Raw genomic sequence first — 27,037 nt, forward strand, 5'->3', positions numbered from 1 at the left:
ATCTTTTGAAGTGTAGAAATGTCACTGCACTAACAGTGAACCTAAAAAATAACTTGTAAAAACAATGCAACAAAAACACGTTTTAGGCTTTTTGATGCACCCCGGTTAATAATGTACATACTTTAACGAAAAACTTCCCATGTTAACGAGTTGAAAACAAAACAAAAAGATCGACCGATTCAGTGTCACAAATGTCACAATGACAGTTGAGCCTGATGGATTTGGCCATAACAAGCATATCGATTTATCACCATTACAATATAAACACTTTAACATTTATTATTAACACTACGAGTGAAGTATAATGCAAATTTTATAAGATATATGTAGTATGAAAAAGAAAAAGTTATTTTCGTTTATTTTATCGAGGTAAGCCAGTTATCAATAGAATTTTTGTTATTAATCCACAAGAATAGTCGAAATATGATTTTTTTAAGTGGAATTTTATTTAATTCTCATATAAAGACAATTTAATATATTATCCCTATTAATTCAATTCAGATTCGTGTAAATACGAGTAAATACTAGTACGAGCTTTTAGCTCGCAATTTTACCGATTTAAAATTCAGCACACTTCCAATTAACCATTTTAAACGAAAACAAAAAATAGTGTGGCCAGAACACTATCCCAATAAACATATTTCAATAGAAAATACTCGATATAAAATAGTATTAACAGTGGGAAAAAATCCCAAATTAAAATACGTACTTTTGACTTTTGATTTGAACTAAACGACTACTTGGAGATATTTGAAAGCTGAAAAGTACTACAAATGAATGATAAAATACCCGGCTATAGATTCCAATATTCATTTTGAACAGGAAATTGACAGATTTTGAGACATCGACCGAACAACACCAAGATATATGTAGAAAAATCGCGCGATTTAAAAAACACATACATATACATATCTCCGAATCTCGAGCCAATCAACATTTTTTATTACCAGATTCGTGTTCACTGGGCATAGATCTACAAGTAAAGTCAGATTTCGTCTCTGAACCATTTTTCGTGTCAAACAGTGTAATTAATATTTTCTGTGTATTAAATATAACTAATATGAACAATACTAATACGGCCTACATCTGCTTCAATCATAAAATTAATTAGGCATGTTCATTTTGCTATGCTATAACATTAATTAGGCATGTTAATATTGATCGCAATATTGTAGAATTAAGAGTATGAATCATATCAACCTGATAAAATATTACAGTACCACAAATATGTACATATATTTTATTTTATTTTATTTTAAAAAATCAATACCACAGAGACTTGACAGGTTGCCCCAAAGCGTCAATGTGATTTTAATACAAATAATAAAAATCATAAAAATTACAAAAAAAACATCATAAAAAAAAATAATAAAAATCATAAATAAAAAAAAAAAACATAAGAAAATAATAAAAATCATAAATAAACAAAAACATCATAAAAAAATAATAAAAATCAAGTAAAAAATATGTACACAAAATAAAAACAAAGAAATAAGATTGAAAAATTTATATCGTGCTATTTAGGATGTGTTCCACCAACTCAACATAACTGGCATCGAATAGGTCCAAGTATTGTGCCAGTAAGTTAAGGAGTCGAACAGCTCTCGAGAGGGGGGAGTTCATGAGCACGTTTGATTTAGCCCTAATTGGTAAAAATATATCATGTTTTCTTAAAACTCTACGATTTTCCGGGGCCCAGAATTTTAGTTTCTCCAGGATAGTGGGATTGTGAATCTCTCCTCTAAGTAATTTTACGAAATGTTTCCCAAGAAATAAATCTCTTCTCTTTGCCAGGGAGTTGAAACCCAAAGATCCCAAGACAAAGGCACTAGGGAACAGATATGGATAAAATCCAAATGTTTTCAGATATAAAAATCTAAGGAATTTCCTTTGGACTCGTTCCAACATTAGAGAGTAACGAAGTTGATAGGGAGACCATATAATGGAGCCAAACTCGAGCACACTGCGAACTAATGTACAATATAAGAGACGAATGGCAGTGAGCCCTAGTTCAGACGAATTACGGATTACGAATCCAAGGATTTTTGTTGCCCTATCACAGATATTCTCAATGTGAATGTTGAAACTCCAACTATTTTCGAAGACTATTCCCAGATCAGATATAAATAATTCTCTCTGAAGAAGAGAATCATGAAATTTATACGGATATTTAATAGGAGAACGAGAACGAGAGTAAGAAATGACCCGACACTTTAGGATATTGAAGGGAAGTTTATTAACATTAGCCCATTCATAAATAGAATTCAAATCCTCTTGCAAATAAAGAGCGTCAGGTAAATCAATTATTCTCTTATAGATTTTTAAGTCATCCGCATATAATAAAAATTTAGAATGGTGAATAGAAGATTGAATATCGTTGATAAATATTAGGAATAATAAAGGGCCAAGATTTGATCCTTGGGGAATCCCAGAAGTGGCAACATACTCATAAGAAAAGCAACTCCCAAACTTAACGAATTGACGTCGATCCTGTAAATAAGAAATAAAAAGACCAACAAGATTATAAGTAAATCCAATAAAACTTAATTTACTAACCAAAATTTTATGATCAACTTTATCAAACGCCTTCTCAAAATCAGTATATATTACATCCATTTGATTATTACAATCCAAAGTGCTGGTTATGTCATTAGAGAAACATAACAAGTTGGTAATAGCTGATCTGGCCGGACGAAAGCCATGCTGCTGATCAATGAGCATACTTTGAAAGTGATTAAAAATGTATCTGTGTAATATTACCTCAAACATTTTGGCTGGCGCTGACAAGATAGTTATTGGTCTGTAGTTCCTTACACAAGATTTATCGTCCTTCTTATGAATAGGAGTTACTTTAGAGCATTTCCATAAATTGGGGAATGAAGAGTTCCTTAGAATTAAATTAAAAATGAATTTTAAAGGTTCTAAGAGACTAACCTCACATCCTTTTAGGATGTAATTAGGGATGGAGTCAGGACCGGAAGAATAAATATTTTTTAACTTTAGAAAGCCATATTTCAGATCGGAAGAGTCAAGATGATTAATCGCTAAAGTGGGGAAAGTAAATTCCGAGTCATTGGTAGGTTCCATGGAATCAGTAGGATTATTGAAAACTGATTTAAAAAAGTCGGCAAATCCATTAGCAATGTTTTGATCACCCTCTAACAATCCAGAATCATTGTACATAATGGTCGACTTTACACGATTTACACGTTTAGAATTGATGAAGTTCCAGAATTTCTTAGGGTTTTTAACTATGGAACTTTCACAATCAGCTACATAAACATTATATGCATTATTAATTAATTTCTTAATTTCCGTACGTAAAATACGGAAATTATTTAAGATAAGAGGATTGCTCGATTTCTTCCAGAGTTTATGTGTTTGATATTTACTTTTTAAGAGATTAATAATTTCTTTAGTAAACCAAGGCGGATAAATCCTTTTACTCGTCACTAATCCTTTCAACCGAAAACAATCATTAAAAATAGAATATATAATGTCATAGAAATTAGAGAGGGCCAAATTAACATCTTTGCACTCATAAACTCGCTCCCATTGACAATTACAAAGAATATCATTTAAATATTTGAAATCAACATTTGTAAATAACCATCCATTTAGGACAGAGGTATTAAGACAGTTATTTATTAAACGAAGTGAGGAATAAGTTATAGTTAATTTTAAATGAATATCAAGAGCAGGATGATAGCTGTCTTCAGGAACCAAGGAATCAACTGAATTTGAAATAATAATATTCTGACAATCTAAATTTGTTAATAGAAAATCCAACATGGAATTATTAAAATAGTTTCGAATAGTATTAATTTGTTTTAAGTTGAATAAAGATATAAAAAAATTAAGGTCATCAGGAAAACAGTTAGAAGAATTCAGATTAAAATCTCCAGATATAAAAATGCGACCATTACTAAAATGTGAATAATTAGATATAATTAAATCAAAAAATCGCTTATAAATATTTGGTGGAGATCTTGGTGGAAAATAAATAGTACATATGTATATAAAAAAAGGAATGTTAACAAATCTTAGTTTTAGCCATACACATTCATGAATGTCCTCAAGATGACTAAGTCTTTCAACCGAAATAATATTTGTATTTTTAACTGCTAGAAGAACACCACCACCTCTGGCAGATCTATCATGGCGATATATATTGAAACTGCTGTCAAGTACTTCGGCATCATGTACAGATGAGTTTAGCCATGTTTCAGTAATAGCAAGGACGTCAATAGATCTAGAAGCGGCGTTGTTGTAGAATTCCTTGAGTTTTGTATTTAAACCCCGCACATTTTGATAATAAAGTTTAATGTTACGGGTCACGGTTTTGGGCAATCGGTTTCGAAGAGATTTTTTTGAGAAATAACCATTCTCTTATGCCAGTACCTATAGGCCAAAATTCAGGATTGATAATTATATTAAAAGTTTCAGTATCTACACTAATTTTAAATGACGAGCACATGTCAGTTTTAGCAACCTGAGAAACGTTGATTCTTTTATTTTTAATTTTATTTAATATGAACTGTTTCACAGTATCACAAGTGCAGTTATTTGCCAAATTAAAAACGTGTACATTCTTCAATTTCGGAATAGTGGCCACCTGTAAAGTTTTATCAGGTGCTCCAGATCCACGAGTGTATGGCAGTCTCCCGGAAGAAGTCCCAGCGACCTGACTGAACGAATTTGAAGGATCTACAGTAGAAGCAGAAGCAGGAGCACAAGAGACAGGAACATAATCAGATGTTGAAGCAGAAGCTGATGTAAGTGTAGTTGAAGATGAAGATGGCAGAGGTGAAGCAGTAGAAGATAGCGCTGCGACCTGACTGTAAGATTTCGCAGGTTTTATAGGAGAAGGAGGAGAAGCAGAAACAGAAACAGTAGAAGCAGAAACAGTAGCACACCCAGGAGTAGATGCTGAAGCTAAAGCAGACGCGAGTGAAGTTGAAGCTGAATAAGGCGGAGGTGAAACGGTAGAGGATGCCGCTATAACGTCATACGGGCATCTGACAGGTGTTTGTTTATGTACTGTAGTATTGTTACATTCAGTTGACAGTGTGGAGAGTTCTCGTAATGTTACCTCGCCCGATTGCAGAGTTGTAGGTTCAACAAAAACAGCTGGAGCCAGAGCTGCTGGAAAGGGACGACACATCATCCTCTTTATTTCACCGACATCAGTGTGGATAGTCTGGAGGGACTCCACAGCGATTTTTAGCGAGGCCAGGTTATTAAAAGCGACGCGTGCGATGGATACTATATTTTTAATTTCGTCGCTGATGTATCGCACCCTGTCCTTGGTAAGGACATTGGCACCAGATCCTTTTTTTGAAAGGTCCGCGAGTATTCTCTGGCTTATAGTAACAATATCCTCCATGGTAGAATGCGAACGATTTAACACGTCCAGACACAACGATAGCACACGATATAATGTGATAAATGAGCGTATATTTACTTTATGATATTTTTGTACTTGTAGGTTTGTTTCCAACTGAACTTGTAAATTCGATAAGAGTACTTTAACTCAACCTTATGTGCCGTACAATGTATCGTCGAAAGCTTCTCTCCCCTCATGTGAATAAATAAACAGTAAACCTAATACGCTTTTACGATTGAAATTGATCTAGACGGCTTCAGGATTCCGTATCCTGGGTGGAGATAAGGCTTCGCGGATTAGTTTCTCGTGTTACGGGAAGAATCGTGACTGTTTAAATCCAATAAATCACTACTTCGATTCCATTAACAAGGATTCAGCACGCGACTAATAAATTCATACAATGCAGTCGTACAAAAACACACGGAAACCTTCCACGCAATCTGATTTCAATATATGTTAAAATCGTCTCAATTATATTTGTAATGAGGCTTTTGGAATCGGAGTTTGAGTCAAATAACTTGACTAATATCAATGGCGCATTGTCCCGCCTACTACCAAGTAGGGATCCCAAATATTCGTCGACTTCAACTGTATCGAATATCGAATAGTCAATCAAGAGCTATTCGAATATTCGAATATATTCGAAAATTAAAAAACATATGTGCTAAGCATCAATTACATTGTATTTATATATGTAATATATTAAAATTAATAAAATATAAATATAAGAAAATTAAAAAAAAACATACACAACTAAAATACACACACATAAAACATAAGATAGTTTGTAAAATTGAGAAAATTGCAATTAAAAATAAATTTACAAAATATAATATAAAAAATCTTAACTTAATTTCAGAAAATGATATTTTCTTTTTTAATTATGATTTCTTGTAAAAATGCATATTTCGCCGGTGACTTCTCAAAGATTAGTATTATTTTTCTGATGTTTTCTAAAATTTCGTAGAGATTATTATCGATCGAAATGTGATTTTCTTCAAACATTTCTGTATTTATAAAACCATTTCTTCCTGTAAATCTTCATTTTCATTATTCATATTCAATTATCGTCATTACATATTTCATTTTCTTCATAATCGTCGGCTTCGTCGTCATCACTCTTTTCATGTTGATTTTATGTATTTTTTTATAAAAAAATATATACACGAATAATGTTCGAATAGTTGATGAAATATTCGAATAACGAATGACTGAAAAATCAGACGAATAATTCGAATACTCGAATATTCGAATATTCGATTTGGATCCCTACTACCAAGGTCATATTTGGAATGAAGAATTATAATTGATTTTTTGTTTTTTTGTTTTCAGATAGATGGTGATACGGGCAGTGAAAAGTGGTAGGCGATGGCTGTCGTGTGTTCTTAGGCAGGTGTTGTGAATCCGAGGGCATGTTGCTGCAGCAAGGGCCCGGGGTAGGGACCGCTGCGGGCCCCGGGCCCTCGGTGAACCCTGATGGAGCCCTGGATGTGGTCCGTAGGCGCCTCAAAGAGGGATGGACTGTTCACACGGGAAGGGATGGCAGGCTGTATTATTGCAAGTGAGTTACGACTTTTTTTCAACCCCCGAAGGGAAGTACAGGATTTTATTTGTGTTTGAATGAATTTTTTTTTAAAACAACTTAATTTTGAAACACCTCGATTATATTATTTTTTAAATTCATACCAAGAAGGCCTAACAGGTAGCCACAATGCGCCTTCCTGGCCAGAAACATCGTACATTTGTAATTACATATCAATTAACATCCACCGAGACATTTGTGGTCAAATTTGTAGCATTTTATACAATTCAGCGAAATTCGAGATTGCTGAAAACCCGAGATTTGCGAGAAAATGGATAAGTTTGCCAATTTGTTGGAACCGTTTCAATGAAAATCAAATAAATTGGCACACTCTGATAGGAAACGATCGACCTGGAGTCACAAATCAAAGATCTGGCCAGCAGAAACCAGTGGGATTTGAACCCGTGACCATTTTGTTCAAAGCATTATATGCTGTCCACTAGTATATTGGAATGACTAAATGCTGACAACCGATCTCGCTGGTCGGCTGACTTTATGGCATGGGAAACCGGTGAGTTGCCCGGTGTGGCATGCTCCATGTAATTGAATACATTTGATCTGTTCGCGCAACAAAGTCACCCACTAAGTTGCTCGTGAGGGCTTAATATAAAATAACAATATAAAAAACAACATATAATATATAAATATCTGCAGCATGGACTAATGGTTAGCATATTATGCTTTCGAGTGGAATGGCCACGGTTCGATTCCCACTAGTAGCTGTTGTTCAGACTTTGGTTTGTGACTCCAGGTCGATCGTTTTCTTTCAGGGTTTGCCAACTTTTCTGATTTTCATTGAAACGGTTCCTGGAAATTGGCATTTTCTTTCCAATCTTTCTTGAAAATATTATTGCAAAGTTATTCGGCGTCTTGAGGTTCGCCAATTTCTATAATAAAATGCTGCAAAAATGTCTCTATAGATGTCCCTTTGGATGATGTTTATATGAATTTGCATTGTACAAAAATTCTTGTAATAATTGTATTATTGTATTGTATCTGTATTAGTTCACTTGTCGCTTTGGAGGAATCTGTAAAGACGATTGAAATATTGAAAAACCTTAGCTTTGCAGCTTTTTAGCACAGTATGAATAAAAATATGTATATTTTTGCCGATGTTTTGTTATACCACAAATATGCTATGAATATATGTACATACATATATTGACAATTTCAATTGGGTGAAATTGAGCTATGAATGCCATTAGGCGCAATTTTTCATGATCGAACCCATTTTCTCCCATTCAATTTCTATCAAAAGCTGTGTTGAAAAGTACTTCATTCAACTAATGGATATTCGTTTATATGTATACGTACATATATAAACGGATATATGTACGTATTATATACGACGTAAAAATTATACAAAAATGTGAGAATATCAATAAAATAATTTAAATAATATGATGAAAATCTGTTTGTTTGTTAAAATTTTTCTTATGCATATTTAAACAGCTTATATTTTCGTGAAAATCAAAGCTAGGTAGTTTGCGGTATTAAAGGCTTGAGAATCACTGGTCTAGACTTAAATATGGATTCCTGTTTGGCAAACGTATCATCGTGTCTGTAATATATATATGTAAGCTGATTTTGACTTGCACTATTCCAAAAAAAGCATGAACGTGCCGAAATGGGGTGGTGCTGTCTTGTAAGAATAGAAGTTGTCTTTTCTGAGCTGTTGACGTGTAGTACTGTTTATTTTAACTTTAAATCCATTTTTTTTAAATAGCACACTGATATACATATCTTTCTTTTATTTTATTTTATTTACATAAATATACACGGAAGGCCTAACAGGTAGACCCCAATGCGGCTTCCTAGACAATTAACTACAAACTTTGCAGCATCTTTATAACACAAATCGCTGTATTTCCACAGTCTGAAGAACACGAAATTAACAAAGAATTAATTAATGAATTAATCCATAGATACATCTATGGATTTAGACTTTTACATACATTTTTAAATATTGTAAATAAATCAAATTCAGATATTTGTAACATAGCGGGTAGGATGATTTTTACCAATTTGATGGAGGTACCGTTCCAACAATGAAATCAGATAAATTGGCAAACTCTGATAAGAAACGATCGACTTGGAGTCACAAATATCCAATTCTGACTAGCAGTATTAAAGATTAGCACGGGATTGAACCCGGTAACCTCTTAGCCATACTGCTTGCTTATATAAAAATCCTTCCTACCTACTATGTCACCACTATTTGAAATTTGATGGATGTACAATAAAAATTTATGTACAATTCATAGATGTCTCGTTAATTTGCGAGTTTTTTCAGTGTCTCGCAATTCAACGACTTATAATAAAAAAAAAATGCTGCATTTGTATTTGTAATTGGCCAGGAAGGCGCATTGGGATTTACCTGTAAGGCCTTCCTGGTATATATGTAAAATAAAAAATAAAAAAAAATAAAATATAAAAATATATATAAATAAACCAAAATTTATCGTTCGTATTATTATTGTAGTAATACATTTAGTTTTTTTTAGTATTGTACTATTGAAAAGTATTAATGTTTTAATATCATAATATCATCTTGCCACAGTGTCATATTGGGGTAACCTCTGAAGACACTGTGGTATATGTGTATTAAAATAAACAGATAATTAAATAAAAGGACATACTATGTATGCTCATACATACATATATTGGTACAGTCTATATTTGAATTCAAGAATTTCTCCTACCGAACTCTTCCATTGAAAATTGAACATTTCCTTATATTTAATTTCGCATTCAATACGCGCGGTATAAACGGAACACATTTCCGTGACACGGCGAAAAGTCGATTTATATCGAATTCGTTGACATTGACGTTAGTAAATTTTCTTTATGCCCTCTCTCGTTGGAAAATCGTACGCATCTCGTATGAGGAAACATATGTAATGTCTGAAAGGAACTCGACAAGAGTTTTCAACAGTGTCGCACCTCCACATACACACATATCCAAACTTCATGCATAAACATTATATGGATATAATATAAAACGGCTCGAAAACTTTGCAACATCGAAAATACATTAGCGGAATATTTTCGCAACGCTTTCGCGGGAAATTCATAAAGAGCACACTTTTGAACGACCTATTGCAACACAATAATAACAACGAGAGATTATATTATATTATATATTTATATTGTCTTATGCGAATTACATTTTCGTAACGCAGAGACCAAGAGAGATGTTAAGCGTATAATCATGTAGAACCATTATGCCTCTAACGACTTTATATACATTTGTATACGTATTTTCTATTACAATTATTACGACTTTATATATGTATGTACATATATACATATTACAGTAGACCAGGGCTTCCTAAACTATGTTCCGCGGAATACCAGTGTTCCGTTGAACCTGAATAGGTGTTCCGCGACTATTTGAAAAGTCTTTATATACTGCAACACATTTAATGACTTCTACTTCATATTGAAAGGCGAGTGATGATTAATCTCCACTGATGTTTATGATATCAAGTATCTAGGTACAGGCGGAGTATCATCTTTTCTCACACCATGCGCATGAAATATATAGGAATATTCAACTGTATTAATGATTAGACTACAAATCAACGGATAGGTTGGGAGAAGTGTATTGATATTTGTACAGATGGTGGTCGAGCAATGGTAGGAAAGATGAAAGGTGTTGCATCACGTATAGGGTTGTCAGGGATCATGCAAGTCAAACCGGAACACCCCCCAACCCCCTCAAAGAAAAATAAAACTAGAAAATTATCGATTCAAGAGAAATTGATTGATGTCTGATACACATTTTTTGTCTCCTTTCTACACGTAGTTCTCCAGAAAGTATAAGACAGAGACAAATAGTTCATTGCTGCAGTGTTTACCAGACTTTCTGGTCCAGACATCGACTTTTTGTTTATAGTTCATTGTTTATAGTTAACTCCGAGTTAAAAAAACTTCTGCAGGAATTTCAAAAGTAGTAAACCGGGACATTTGGGCGTCCCGAGATGTTTGTTCGGGACACCGGGACACTGGACTTAAAACTGGTGACAATCCCGATTAATCCGGATGCTTGACAACCCTAATCACATATCCAAAAAGTACATAGCTACGAGAGCCACCAGAAGTCATTGTATTTTGCATAGGCAAGCACTGGTGACTTAAAAAACTTCCACAAATATAAAAAATGTTACGGATGAAGTCGTGAAATTTTGTAAAATCAAGACCACTTCAATCAGGATTATTTAAAATTTTGTGCGTTGAAATTGATAGTGGGCACAAAGCAATGAAGTTAACTTATCATTACAAGGAAAAAGTATTATAATTTTGAATACAAGAGAAATTGCATCTTTTGATAAAAAATAATAATTTTGGATTTGATCAGTTGAATCTAATAATTTTGATTGTTTTCCTGCCTTACATGAATGTTTGAATGAATTGAATTTTAAAGTACATATGTAGATGAAGAAGTTTCCAAAATATATTTTTAGAATACCTACATAACTTACAAATACATAGCTCCTTTGCAATATTTTCCGAAAACTATTAAGAACGATTCCTGGGTTCGGAATCCATTTTCCGTGAAAGCTAAACCAGTAGGGTTAATCGCAAGTGACTATGAAAATCTAATTGATTTAATTAGTGACTCTGAATTGAAACAAAAATACAAAGATCAGCCTTTAAATGATTTCTGGGCGAGTTTGTCAGAAGAGTACCCCAACTTTTCAAAACAAGCTATTATTGTTTTACTTCCGTTTTCTACAACCTATTTATACGAAGCGTGATTTTCTTATTATGCTACAACGAAATCAAAGTGCAGAAACAGGCTCGACCTCACACCAGATATTAGAATGCAACTTACCTATGTATGTGTATTGTGTCTGATATAAAGAAGATATGCAATTCAAGGACTCATTAAGTGCTTTATTTATTTATTTTATTTTTACATAGATATATACCAGGAATGCTTGACAGGACCCCAATGCGCCTTCCTGGACAATTAATTACAAACAATACAACATTTTATTATTACATAAATCACTGTATTTCCAGAAGCTGAAGAACACGAAATAACAATTAATTAATTACAAAATTAATCCATTGAGACATCTATGGATTTTAGATTTGTACATAATTTTTACAAATTGTACATACAATAAATACAGAAGATTTGTGACAACAGGAAAGATGATTTTTTGCCAATTCTGAGCAACCGTTTCAACAATGATCATATAAAATTGGCAAACTCTGATAAGAAACGATCGATTTGGAGTCACAAATACCCCCAAATCTAACCAGCAGTATAGCGGATCGAACCCACTGATCACTTGGTGCAAACATGCACGCTAACATTAAGCCACACAGCTGGCTAATGATATTTATTCATATTTTTATGTTTATACAGTTTTATATTTAAAAATAATTACTAAATAAACAATTACCAGTAGGAATTACCCAACCTAAAATTAAATTAAGTGTTCCGTTAATATTTCCGCGTTTGTGGAAAACCCAACCTAAAATTAAGTTAAGTGTTCCATTGCAGAAAAAGTTTGGGGAACCCTGCAGTAGACTATAAGTGATTGCTTTTTGCAATTAATTTCGTATAATTTGTAACTGCATTAACCAGCAAAGTTGTGTGCAACTTTGCATACATTCAATCGCGTGATGGTTTTGTATAGTGAATTATTATTGGAGCTTTCGTGCAATGTTGTTCTCGCTATCTGGTATCGTTTTCGCATTTCTAGTTTGAAAAGTGGAAGCTGTACATATGTTTGTCCATATGTATGTGCGTATTCCGGTTTTGTAGATAAGTTTACTATCACATTCCCCGGGGATTTTTGCCCCTCCGGTTCAGTCGCGTGGCTGTGTGAGTTATCTGAAATCCTTCAGATCTCTCATGTTTGTCGATTAAGCTACACATACATATGTATAAGACTTGTATACTATCCTGCGGGAGTAATTTTTATCCTACGACTGGGAAATAATCGTAAACTTGCGGCCTTTTTTGCAGACTTACTGTCGACAGTTGCTACAAATGGTTTGCGTTTGTTTTAGTCTGACGCTTTTGTCTGAGGTGCACTGCAGTGCTGGTTAATTAGTTGGAAATTTGCATTCTATTTACAGCGTTTGTATGTAATTGTTAAAAGGTATACTTTATATACATGTTATATGTCGATTCGACGAGTGCCTCGTTTGTTTGTTATACCTATAAAGTTATAGTGAGTTTGTTTTGTGAAGTTGAAATCGTAGATGTGTTTGTTTTTCAATGAGCAGCTTTCCGATTCGTGTTTCTATTGTTTACTGGTGTTATAATTGAGTTGATATTTGCTATTTGAGAATTTACCTTTAATATTGACAGGTATATATTAAATTTAATTGACTTCAGTTTGTATGGAAAGTTTTCGTTTTATTAATGTTTCAAGTTGGTATTATTTTGTTACTTTGAGTATACAATTATAGATATTTTAAGAATCTGAATTCGTATACACAAACATATGTACTATATTGAATATTGTATCTTAAAGGCCGATTTACTCATTTGCTTTAACAACACTGTTCGACAAATGATGATTTGTTTTTAGGTTCAGAGACGAGATATGACTTTTATTATAGATCTATGCCCAGTGAACACGAATCTGGTAATAAAAAAATGTTGATTGGCTCGAGATTCGGAGATATCTCGAATGTGTTTTTTAAATCGCGCGATTTTTCTATATCTTGGTATTTTTCGGTCGATGTCTCAAAATCTGTCAATATCCTGTTCAAAATGAATATTGGAATCTATAGCCGGGTATTTTATCTTTCATTTGTAGTACTTTTCAGCTTTCAAATCTCTCTAAGTAGTCGTTCAGTTCAAATCAAAAGTCAAAAGTACGTATTTTCACTTGGGATTTTTTCCCACTCTTAATACTATTTTATATTGAGTATTTTCTATTGAAACATGTTTATTGGGATAGTTTTCTGGCCACACTATTTTTTGTTTTCGTTTAGAAGGTTAATTGGAAGTGTGTTGAATTTAAAATCGGTAAAATTGCGAGCTAAAAGCTAATGTCCGTCGGCTAAAATTCGGCGCACAATCATAGTCCGTGCAATTGTAATTAATCTTTGGTAAAAATTGAGGATCTGTGTTGCTTTCAGGTTCAAATCAGTGCTTAAGGGAAACCGGTAGATAAAATTCATGACAGAACACATTAAATCAAATAAAACACAACCGGGATCGAGTTTAACCGGATTTCAGTGAAATGAAACTGTCATGCTCATGCACTTACCGGTTGCACTTTACATCGTCTGTTTACAAATTTAAATCGTTTCGACTGCGGTTTTCTTTCTTTTCGGTGTGAAATTTAACGAACGTGCCGATTCTTTTGTAAATTTGAAATAAATTTCGACGCGGTGAATTATCGTTTGAATTTAACGACTGTTGAGTAGAGTTTGCGAATTCGACCGAAAGGGTCAAAAAGTTTTCGCCGACTCACTTCCCCAGTCGCAGAACAATAAAATCGCGAAAGATTTAAAATCCTTGCTCCGTTGGATTAAATTCGAAAAAGGGTTCGAGATTAATGGCGGTCTTGTTAACGCTGCCGTCGTGAAATTATTATTTTATTTTTCAAGTGGAAAAAATACACACGAATTTTCCTCCACATTGAGGTTCAATTAACGGTAATTTACAACCGATTTTTGAACGTATTGAAGGGTTTTTTGTGAGTAATTTATTTTTACATAGTTCGCGTGATTGAAAGTCGGTTCGTGTCGGACATGCGTATGTATATACATATATAATTACAAAATGATGTTGAAATTTGGCGTAAAAGCCTACCGTAAAAAAGGATGCAATACTTCACATTCTATCCACGCTGTTCTTTTCGCACTGTTGAGTCGTAAAAAGAAACGGAAAAAAATCGGTTGAAAATTATTGCGCCGAGAATTTATTCTGTCGGAGGTGGGGGGGTGAAATTCGCTTTTCTTCATTTTTCCGACGGGTTGAGGGGAAAAGCTTTTTCACGAATGTATTCATCGGGGTAGGGCCGACGTAAGTGTTTCCCGTTATTTTTCTGTTACTCTTCACCTCCTCCACTATGGGGCATACTCAAAAATATATCGTCTCGGTATGCTAATCTGGACAACTTAAGTAATTGGATTCCCAGAACGGTGCATATTTATCGGCGGGAAAATTCCGGATTTTTCTGTTTTATTTTTTGCCTTTTTCTCGTTTCGTATACGCCAGGCGCGCTCGTTAGTCGTTGAATGTGTGTGGAAAATTTAAACGAATTGTTTTTACCCACTTTGAAACTTTAACGTTGGAATAAATATGATTGGTCATTTGAAAAACTTTTTCAATCGTATGGAAATATATTGGAAATAATCGACTTCATTATTTGAAATGTTTGTCTGTGTCATTTTTGTCTGTCATTTATCTATATGCGTCAACTCGTCCGAGGAAATCTTTCATTTTTCGAATGAAGTATTAAAATATATATACTACATACATAGCTGATGACGCCTGGCGTTTCTCGGGCGGATTTAATAGATAAAAAACACCAACCGTGCTTTAAACATCTGATACAGATTAGATTTGTAATTTTATTCTTAAGAAGGATGCCTTCCCAATAGTTATACAGTTTTCAGTATTTTTTAGCAATGTTAGATCAAAGGAATTTATTATATGGTCTGTAAAGTAGTGTAGCATATGCTAAAAGGAGCCGTCGTCTTGGTTTTGAGAGATTATATCTAGGCTTAAGTGTAAGTCGGATTACAATGGAGACCCCCCGAATTGATTGAGTGGTCGGTAAGTGGTTCCTGCTGGAGTTTTCGGAACTGACAGCGCGAGACCGTGGGACTGAATATCTGGTACGTGACTATAACAATATGTAAACAAACGCGTCGAGGAATATGCAGTGAGTGACCTGCCCTTTATAAGCAGGCATATTAAGGCATTATGGACGGAGCACTGGCAGTGCGTGGATCTCCTTAATCACCTAATAAATGCTGTGAAGCGACTTTGGCCTTTTATTTGGACCCTCCACCCACCCCTATGCAACAATATATACATATAATAAACCAGCAGACTAGTGGTTAGCACATAATGCATTGAACATAGTGGTCACAGGTCCAAATCCCACTAGTTTCTGCTGGCCAGACTTTGGATTTGTGACTCCAGGTCGATCGTTTCCTATGAAAGTGGTGCCAATTTATCTGAATTTCATTGAAACGGTTCCAAAAAATTGGAAACCTTACCCATTTTCTCGCAAAATCTTGAGTTTTCAGCAATTTCGAATTTTGCTGAACTGTATAAAATGCTGCAAATTTACAAATTTGAGCATAAATGTCTCTGTGGATGTTAATTGATATGTATTTACAAATGTACTTTGAATAATGCTAATAGTATTTGTATCAAATGTAGTGTTTCTGGCCAGGAAGGCGCTTTGGGGTTGCCTGTTCCAGGTATAAATAAATAAAAAATAATAATATATTCAAAATAATGATTTCGTTTAATTAATTCGTTCAGTTACACTTTCTGTGAATTCATTGATCAAAAGGGAAGCCTTAAAATTAACTTCAACGTGTTGAATTTAATATAAAATATGAAGCGTTTTGACTTTAAGTGAGTAAGTAAGCCGATGAAGACTTATTAATATCTACTGCTAGTGAGTGAGTGAATGGGTTTAACCAGTTTTATGACTTCTAGTTATTTTATCGCTAATGGTTGATGTTAACATTAATGTAACTATGTACATATGTATATGCATCTCACACAGAAAATTATAAATCGATTTATAAATCGATTATACTTTTATCGTGGTTTATTTATTTAGTTCGATTATTGACTTCTTCAAATGTAATGAAGTTAAATGACAATAATATAAGGAAACATAAATAAAAAAATGAAGATCGTCAATTTGTAAGCTTAATCAGTTTGATAGTGAAAGAAATTAAATTGATTCGCAAAATACTTCCAATAGTATTTACATATTTTGTTTTTCTCAATATTGATTGCTTTCATTGAAACATCAACGTTTTTTTTTTAATTATGTTTGTTTTTATTTTAAATTAGTGTTGGGCCCGTTGATTTCAACGGGTGGTTTCGAAAAGGAATTGAAACTCGAATAAAAATAATGTTAAAGATATTGAATCGACTGGTTTCGGAAAGAAATTGATGCACGAATTAGAACTTATGAATGACAAATTACGAAGTGATTACGAATTACGTTTTATGCATCGCCGACGCCCCGACTCCTTTGCCCCCAGCGCCCCCGGCGCCTCCGACGCTCCGGGGCCTTCGCCCCAGCGCCGCAGACGCCTCCGGCGTCTGCGTATATATCTAGCGTATATATAATACTGTATATATCTAGCGAATTTTAAAAGTCAGAAACATTTTTTCCGTTCTATTATGCGTTTATTTGGCGAATATTTTTATTTCATCACTTAAGGATTGTTTAACTGTCTCAATATTTTTTATTTTATCTATGCAATAATAGATGAAGTTTTGTGACCATACGAAAATTCGAACCCGAGATTTTAACTGATTCGAACTCGGAATCGGATACTGATAACATTATCATGAACTAGAAAAAAATTGCATGTGTGTGTGTGTTAGAATGTGTGTCTGTGTATTTTGAGGATTTTTTGAATACCGTTAGCCAGCAGCATAGCTCGGACGTTAAGCTTCTGCTTACCGTCAAGAAGGTGCCGGGTTCAATCCCTGAATGAAAATGAATTTTTCAGAGTATGCTGTTGGTCAGACCTGGACTTGTGACTCCAGGTTGATCGTTTCCTATCAGAGTTTGCCAATTTTCTCTGATTTCATTGTTGAAACGGTTCCCGGAAAAAAAAAATTGGCTAAAAATCCTTCCTACCTACTATGTCACCATTATTTGAAATTTGATTGATGTACAATAAAAAATTTATGTACAATTCATAGATGTCTCGTTAATTTGCGAGTTTTTTCAGTGTCTCGCAATTCAACGACTTATAATAAAAAAATGCTGCATTTGTATTTGTAATTGGCCAGGAAGGCGCATTGGGATTTACCTGTAAGGCCTTCCTGGTATATATGTAAAATAAAAATAAAAAATAAAATAAAATATAAAACTGGTATCGATTACTGAAATGCTTATTGATACGACGTAATTTTTTAAGTTGAACAAAAATTATTCCCCTTATACGTGTCCTCTTTTTTATAAGGCTTTTCTAATTTCGTTAAGTTTTTATCTTTTTACTAAACATACTATGTCACTCGAGCGGTAATTGATTTTATATACGAAAAACTCAATACTTAACATTTCATTAAACGGTGTTTGAGTCCAAAATACAAAGACACGTATTTACTGATACAAATCATTCAAAATTTCGAAGTAAAATTTTCACACCACAAAACTAGATTTTTTTGATTTTTAAATGCTTTTTATTATTACTAAATTATGTTCACAATACATCTTATATATATTTTAATAGCTACTGATCTACTGATCATTTTCTATTTTACAGTTTTAATTTAATTTCGTTAGTTAGTATTATATTATTCTAATGTTAATGTACATCATAATAGGAAAAAGAGCTCAAAAATAAGAGTACAATTTGTCATCACAAAACTTGACACTTCGTATATAGACAAAATATTCTATAAGAATTGTATTAAACAATATAACATTTCAACAATGTGAACTCATAGTAAATTGATGTCGGTTTCTATTCCAAAACCATCAAGATAATCTCGAATGCAGAACTTGGTACATTCATACATACACATGTACATAAATTCGAACGTTATCAGTACGCAAGTCGTCTTCCACACCAAAACACCCCAGATGAATTAAATATGGGGTGACTTTATTCAGTCACTCGCAACCATCAATTGTGAAGTTCATTGTGGCGTATGTAATTGTATTAGTTTGTAAACAAACGAAGAAATGCAGAGATAGAGAGAGCACCTGCTCGTTGTGGAAACGCGATCCGTTAATTAAGCGTCCCTTTTCCGGGGTTAAAAGTGTGGAGTTAATTCTTCCCGAAAGCGGTGGAGCCCGGAAAAGTTCCCGAAACTTGGTGCGGACGAAAGGGACGGGTTATTTAGATTATTCCCGGGATAATTTATGTTACATCGTGAGGTCGGCTCGGGGACAACTGGAGGCGATCGCAAACAAACTTGCAGCACTTTACGGGCCTCGAACCGGGGAATTCGTAATTGTTTGGCCGTTTGATGGTCTATGGCGAGAGGGGAAACGGAAACGGGATAAACGATAAACGGGGACTCGCCAATTTAGGAAATTGCCAACTTTGCATTCGCACGCTAACAACTATCGGCGTTTCAGGGAAACTCTCTCGCTTTCCCCCTCTGGCATGAACTATTTTATTTTTCCAGCCGCTGATTAATATCTTGGGTATACTGCTATGCAAATTTATTACTGGACTGAGTATATCTAATATATAATTTCGAAAGAGACTTTGTATACATATATTTATAATATTTATTTAATTTATTATTTATAATAATAATAACAATAAAATGATCAGTGTGCACTGACAGGTTGCCCCAAAGTGTCACACCAGTTTTACAAAACAAAATAAAGAAAATAACAAAATAAAAACAATAAAAATTCCAATAATTCATCTCATTCAATACATATGTATATACATATGTATGTAACCTTCGTTCGTTGGTTCTTAAACAACACATTCAATTTTTTTTTTCGATTCATAGGCGCCGATTTGATTTTTTTCGATTCAAATGATTCAAAGTCCCCAGGGGCGAAGGCGCTGGGGGTGGGGGGGGGGGGCTGCCGGATTCCGGTATACATATAATTTCTTAAGAGACTTACTATATATGTTTGTTTGTGCGTGACAGTCAATCTAATAAAAAAAACAAATGAGTATTCAAATAAAACTATTCAAATAAATTAAAATAAAATGTTTACTATTAGATTAGTCACGTTTTAGCGGTTTATATTACAAAACCGAGCGAAGCCGGGTAAAACCACTAGTATATAATAAAATTGTCTCGTATAGGCTCCTAAACCGCTCTACCGATCACGATGGAACTTTCAAGATTTGTTGTATGCATGTCTGGGAAGCTTACTGTGAAAAAAAAAACGGAAAAAACCTCTTAATAATAATATTCGTAATTACGATTTTACCTAAGTGAAAGTTTGAAGCGCCATTGTGTAGTCAAGGTAATGTGTTCGTTGGTAACCACGTTACCAGTTGGTTTATGACGAAGAGACGTTAGTTGAGCTCCAGTCTATCACTTGAAACGGGAACGGGAACGGGAATTGCATGCCTTATTCCGGCATTGCAACGCATGCCGGGTTCAGCTAGTTTGTTATAAAATTGTAGTTTCATGTGGTTCGCTTTCGCATGAGTCAACCAATCTTTCAACCAGCAGCATAGACTAGTTTTAGTTTTGATTTATTTTATTCAATCAATCAATCAATCTATGTACACTCGTCATTACAGATCGCTCCAATACGACAAGTTTATTATACAGATCAAGAAATACACCAAATTATATATTTATACAAATAATTACATATTTCGATATTATACATGCCATCTATGGTCAAACAAAGCAAAGTGCAATGCAAACATCGTATAAAATACGATCAACAAACATTTATACAACAATACGAATTTTTATACAAAAATCATCCACCGAGACATTTATCTAATATAAACCCGGCAAATGTTGGGATGTAACATAATAACTCAAGATTTTGCGAGAGAAATGGGGAGGGAAAGCCAATTTTTCAGGAAATGTTTCGATGAAAATTAAAAAAATTGGCAAACTCTGATAGGAAACGACCGATCTGGTCACAAACCAAGGTCTGGCCAGCAGCAAGCAGTGTGACTCGAACTCATAACCACACCATAGCAAGATATGCTAACCACTATGCTGCTGGTTAATTTATAATGCTTTGAATAAAATGGTCACGGGTTCGAATCCCACTGGTTTCTGCTGGCCAGACCTTGGTTTGTGACTCCAGGTCATGGTAGGTCTTCCACAATTTGGTAGGAACTGTTACAACAATGAAATCAAATAAATTGGAAAACTCTCGTTTGAAACGTTCTATCTGGAGTCACATATGTACATATAACCAGCAGAATAGACCAGTGGTTAGAATATAATGCTTTGAACAGAGTGGTCACGGGTTTAAATCCCACTGGTTTCTGTTGGCCAGACCTTCGTTTCCTATCAGAGTTTGCCAATTTATCTGATTTTCATTGAAACGGTTCCAACAAATTGGCAACCTTACTCATTATCTCGCAAATTTCGAGTTTTAAGCAATGTCAGATTTCGCTGAATTGTATAAAATGCTGCAAATTTACAAATTTCGCGTAGATGTTAATTGATATACTGAATTTCGCTGAATTTTTTAAAAATACTGCAAACTTACATATTTGACCATGTGTAAATTTGTATATGTAAATGTTACTACATATTAGTGTTGTCTATAGCATATCTGCATATGCATGTACGTATATAGAATATTTCTTATGTAGATATTATGTTAAATTACGTAATATATATACGTAGGCAAATTTAATTATTAAAGTATTCTTTTTATTTGAAAAGATTACAGTCAAATCCAAATACATTTTTTTCTATCTAATTAATATATGTACATAGTTTTAAATTTTGTAATAGGTGTATTTTTATATCTAGTTATAAATAATCAAAAGAAAACCTTTATTCATGGGTATGTACGAGTATGTATTTGGTTTCGTAATTATTAAAATGTGGCGACGACATTAGTGCCACTTTGTCGTAGCGAGTTGACTTCATTTGACTTTTTCTTTGCATTTTGGCTTTGTGGTAAAAACTTTGACACTTTTTAATATATGGACAAAGTAAAAAGTAGACGCGGAAGTTATTCCGGTAAATATTTAGTACGCTAATAAAGTGTTTGCATTAACGCGACTTGATTAAAAGTCCGAACGAACTTTTTCAGGGGTCGAGTCATTGCAAACTTTGAAACTCGTTTAAATTAATATGCATTTTAATTTTTTCCCCCATTTCGAAAACTCGATTAGCTTTGTTTTATACTCCATCGAAAGTATCGATAGCAAATTCGGCGGTGTTTGTGTTTTAAACCGGAAGTACAACATTCCATTACCGATGTTGCGAAGCTAAAAGCCTTTCACACTATTCATTTTGTGTCATTAGGTGTTTGAATATATTATATTTAACCAATTTGACCGATTTAACTAGATATAATGGTTCGCTTATGCCAGTAAAGTTCGAAAGTACGTATATTATATTATGTAAGTATATTATGTTATATTATTATTTAAAAACAAAAAAAATCGGATGTGACCAACCGTTCAAAACGTTCATACAAACTGGCCATGAGACCATTTCCGAAACAAATTGAGCTCAAATGTAGGGAAACTTACACGAGGCAAAAGTTCTACTTCCGACTGTCGAATTTTGTTTATTTTTTTTATTACTTAACATTACTATAAATATTATAAACATACAATATTAAAAATATAGAAATAATTTAAAAGGCCAAAATAAAATAATGAAATATTGTTGTAAAAAAATACCACTTCCAGCTTACGAATTCTAGCTAAAACTCAATCAACTCTAAGTTAGTACATAAAGAATACAAATATAAATTTTCAGCTTGATAAGTTTAGTGGTGTGGAAAAAATCGTGTTTTCAAACTTTTTGACATTTCTAAGAAGAAAAAATCCCACTTCCAGTTTATTAAATTTCGTGATTTTTTTATTATATTCAATACATTTGATTTTTTAATTTTTAAATGCTTTTTATTATTACTAAATTATGTTTACAATACATCGTATATCTATTTTAATAGCTACTGATCTACTGATCATTTTCTATTTTTCAATTTAATTTAATTTGGTTAGTAATCATAGTATTATATTATTCTAATGTTAATCTACAGCATAATAGGAAAAAGAGCTCAATTTTCAATATATGGCTACAAGGATTAATGCTGAAATTGTCTCGAATAAATAAATCGAATATAAATACATATGTATATTCGATTGTATAAAAACCAAAATTAGAATGTTGCTCTAACATTTAAGATGTTATAATACGTTGTATGTAATATAATATATATATAAAAAAAAAATAAAATTCTATTTGTCTGTAACGGAAGTTTTCCGCAGTGTCCCCATACGACTTTTACGTTATGTGCTTACATTTTTCATTTTTTTTCCCTCATCCGTCCTCTATATATCGCAGACGTTTTCTATTCTGACATACGCTAGCTGGAAACGGAAGCGTAAGTTCGTTACGAGAGAGTGATGTAGGTCTCCATTTTTTGCACGCAAAAAAAAAAACAGCAAAAAATAACCACGTCACCGACGACGACGCAAAAATGGCGCTCCCGCCATTTTAATTCTGACCCTCGCCTGAAATAATCGGAAATAAATAAAACCGGCCGGCGACGAAGAAGCAGAGGGGTCGGTTTTCCCGTTTTAATCTGCAAAAACGGGCGCGCAGTAAAACCGGAAAACCCTTTTATTGTCGGTATAAGCCCGAGCGCGCGCTAATTTACAACGTCACTGTAAAACGCACGCGGAGTTTTGCCCGGCCGATATTAAAGCGCGTATTTGTCAATTAATAATAGTGAATTTTATTTATCGTCGGCCGTTAAACGGAGGTCTCCTTCGGCCGTTAAAACGAGCCCAGTCGCTTTGGGGTGGTTTTAATTGCGCCGTTATAACGAGCCGCAATCGACGCGAACGTCTCCGATAACGTTCGTTCGTTTCAGGACCCGCCGCTTTGGATGGGTCTGTATCGAAGTTATTCGCCGTTTAATGGGTCTTTATTGCCGTGTGTAATTAGGGCTGGGTAATGGCGATCGGTGGACGATTTTAAAGTGGGTGGTCGGTCGGTTGTTGATGTTTTTAAAAGGGCCCTTTTGTAATGGGTCTGGAAGCGAAAGTTTGTTTAATACATATCGATGGCTTGGTGCACAGATACTGGATGTCCATTTTTGAATTATTATCGAATTTCGAGTTTGTAGATGCTGGAATAATTCAGATTTTTCCTCTCTAGGTAATTTATGTATACTACATAAATTACCTTGAAAAGAAAAACCTGAATTATTGCAGCATCTACATACTTAAAATTCAATTTAAATTAAAAATGCACTAAGCCATCTATATGTTAAGTGAAATTTCCTTTTTGAATTCGTATCAAATTTTAAGTTTGTATCGAATTTTAATGCTGGAATAATTCAGGTTTTTCCTTTCTAGGTAATTTATGTATACCACATAAATTATCTTGAAAAGAAAAAACCGAATTATTCCAGCATCTAAAAAAAAAAATTAATATTCGATTAAAATTCAAAAATGAATATACAATATCTGTGCTCTAAGCCATATATACATATGTATGTAAAGTGAAATTACCTTTTTGAATTCATATCAAATTTTAAGTTTGTATCGAATTTTAAGTTTGTAGATGCTGGAATAATTCAGGTTTTTCCTTTCTAGATAATTTGTGTATACCACATAAATTATCTTGAAAAGAAAAACCGAATTCTTGCAGCATCTACATACTTAAAATTCCATTCAAATTAAAAATGAACATACAATACCTGTGCACCAAGCCATCTATATGTAAAGTGAAATTTCCGATTTCGCGAAAATGTTAATGTGCTCAGTTCATAAAGGTGCAAGTCTTTCAAGATATTTTCGAAATATCTTTTGATTTCTTACAAGAATTTCATAAAATGAGAAGTACGTGCATAGATCCATTTCGTTTTATTGATTTTTCATCTGGCGTGGTTTTATTTTGTTATACATGCATATGTGTATATGACACAGTGAAATTATATTTCCAGTGAAAATATACATATGTTCACAGACGTTTCAGTGAAATCATAACCAGGTACATTTTAAGGTTTATATTTATTAATTTAAGATTATATTGTTAGGGTTGGTATTATCTAAGGGTTAGGATATATTATTTTAAGTAAGGGTTGGTCCGTGCTTGATGCTTGGCTTCCAGCACAGTGGTTAGCCGATTTTTTTCGTACAATAAGGCAAATTGCTAATTAGACTTGAGAAAAAATCATTTAAAGTTGGACGAAAAACATTACAGACATGCAAATAATGTACATATTTAGTAAACAAGTTTCGTAAATTTAAATATTTTTTACGTGATTTTATTGTCTTTAAACCGAAACAGCAACATGTTTTTTTTGTCATCTAAACATATAAAACGGTCCATTTTATAGAATAAATTTTTCTAAATTTTACACTAGAGTATATTTTCAGCTTAAAGCTAAATATTCAAATCATACACTGTTTTTAATAATTCAAATCAATCATTATTTATTTGTCTAAAATCAAGGAGAAACCGTTTGAGATCAAATTCCACAGAAGTTGTAACTAATTTTATGAAAATTTTCCGGCGGGATTTTTATACATAAAATAACACGCGTGGGTTTTTCCAAACATCCGATTTTTCCTGTATGAATTTCTATTTATAAAAATAATAATATCAATAAAGCTTACCGTAGAACGCTTCACATACATAGATCTTAATATATAATTTCGAAAGAGACTTTGTATATAAGTATTGTTGTATATATTTGGTTGCGAACTGTTGGGAAAGTTTCTATGACGACGATTTCATTTTTTTTCTATTCAATTAAATTTAATAAAAATACAAATGAATATTTACTATTAGATTCGCCATGTTTATGCTGTTTATAGTATGTAACAAATACTTAGCGAAGTCGGGTAAAACAACTAGTACTAAATAATTGGAAATATATTTACAGTGGTATACTATTTGGTGCGGTCAAAACAGCATGTATGTATGTACGTACATAAGTACATAAAGTATGTACATTAGAAAGTTTTTCAGTGTTGCTGAAACCAAGATGAATTCCCGTCGAGCTTGAGAGAAGTTAGTGGAGCATGTGTCTAGGGCAAGTTTAGCCGGGTCGCCGTTGACCGTTTGTCCGCCCTTTTAATTAATAGTCCCTTATGAGTGGGCGGGTGGGGATTGAAGGGCGAGGGCGAAAGCTTTTTGTCCCACGTACCGCACTGTACTGAATATATACTGGGAAAGCTTCGGCGACGACAGCCTTTGATTGATGGACTCCCCGCCGGTCGCACAATTCACGTCTTATGAACTTCATAATTATGAAGAACCCGGAGAGTCGACCCGGAAAATCTCCAATTTGTTCCCGCCGCGAGGGAAGATTTTCCAATTTTCCTCGCGGTTCTGACGATGCCGGGGAGGAATGTTTCAGACGTGGAATCTGGTTCTGAAATAGATTGTTGCGTAGGGGTGGGTGGAGGATCCAAATAACAGACCAAACTCGCTTCACAGCATTTATTGGGTGATTAAGGAGATCCACGCACTGCCAGTGCTTCGTCCAGAATTCCTCGATATGGCCGAAGTACTTGCTTATAAAGGGCAGTTCCCTCACTGCATCTTCCTCGACGCGTTTGTTTACCTATTGTTATAGTCACGTACTAGATATGCAGTCCAACACTTTCGCGCTGTCAGTTCAGAGAACTCTAGCGGGAAGTGGCTGGGTACCGTTACCGACCACTAAGTCCATTCGGGGGTCTCCATTGTTAGCCGACAGCACTTAAGCCTGGAGATAATCCTCGAAAACCAATTATAACGGCGGCCTTTTTAGCATATGCTACAATATGTATGTATTATGTTTAGACATTTTATTTGTCCATTTTTATTAGTTTCACTCCGTCAGTTAGTCTGACAAACTCCAAAACTCATCCGATCGCTTTGAAACTTTGCCATTTTGCGAAGTTTGGCCGCCGATAGAGATTTCAATTGGGTCCTCAAGTCGATGGTGAAATATAATCGCAATAAACACGTTTAAGAATCCAAAAATTATGGAGTCGGTGACAGCTAACCCATTGCCAATATCCAGTAGCCTTGTTTGTTTGATTTTCCGCCCCCCACTGGTTTTGTTAGATTTTAATTGTTTAAGCGCTTATAACTTCATATTTTTCACAATATATCGTATAAAATTTTCATTATAGGCTCTCATTATCTCTCATATATTTTTATATTTTTATATTTTTACTTCACTGATAGGTTATATAATGTATGATAAAAATATGTTTTTATAACG

At 33.9% G+C, this 27,037-nt stretch overlaps 2 protein-coding genes across 2 annotated transcripts in view; one reads left to right on the forward strand and one right to left on the reverse strand.

Annotated features, from left to right (window-relative positions):
- The window catches only part of LOC143917857 (uncharacterized), a 372,933-nt gene that overhangs the window by 80,534 nt on the left and 265,362 nt on the right, over positions 1-27,037 (forward strand). Inside the window, exon 2 of the mRNA XM_077439465.1 lies at positions 6,719-6,947. Coding sequence (XP_077295591.1) covers positions 6,799-6,947 — 149 coding nt within the window. The 5' untranslated portion in view covers positions 6,719-6,798. The remainder of the gene's footprint in view (positions 1-6,718; positions 6,948-27,037) is intronic.
- On the reverse strand, positions 1,502-6,444 carry LOC143917657 (uncharacterized). Its single transcript, XM_077439238.1, has 3 exons — positions 6,409-6,444; positions 4,917-5,092; positions 1,502-4,838 (listed from the first exon to the last, which is right to left on the reverse strand). Exons 1-3 carry the CDS (start codon positions 6,442-6,444, stop codon positions 4,328-4,330), a joined length of 723 nt encoding a protein of 240 aa, XP_077295364.1. The 3' UTR covers positions 1,502-4,327.

Source organism: Arctopsyche grandis, chromosome 10 (genome assembly GCF_051622035.1).
Source record: "Arctopsyche grandis isolate Sample6627 chromosome 10, ASM5162203v2, whole genome shotgun sequence".
NCBI lineage: Eukaryota > Metazoa > Arthropoda > Insecta > Trichoptera > Hydropsychidae > Arctopsyche > Arctopsyche grandis.

Excerpts from the sequence above, each read along its gene's own strand:
- LOC143917657 (XM_077439238.1), bottom strand. The coding sequence starts at position 6,444 with ATGAATAATGAAAATGAAGATTTACAGGAAGAAATG. Across the intron at positions 5,093-6,408 it reads AAGATTTACAGGAAGAAATG|GTAACATTACGAGAACTCTC; the intron begins GTTTTATAAATA and ends CAATCGGGCGAG. Across the intron at positions 4,839-4,916 it reads GCTTCAGCATCTACTCCTGG|TCAGGTCGCAGCGCTATCTT; the intron begins GTGTGCTACTGT and ends GAAATCTTACAG.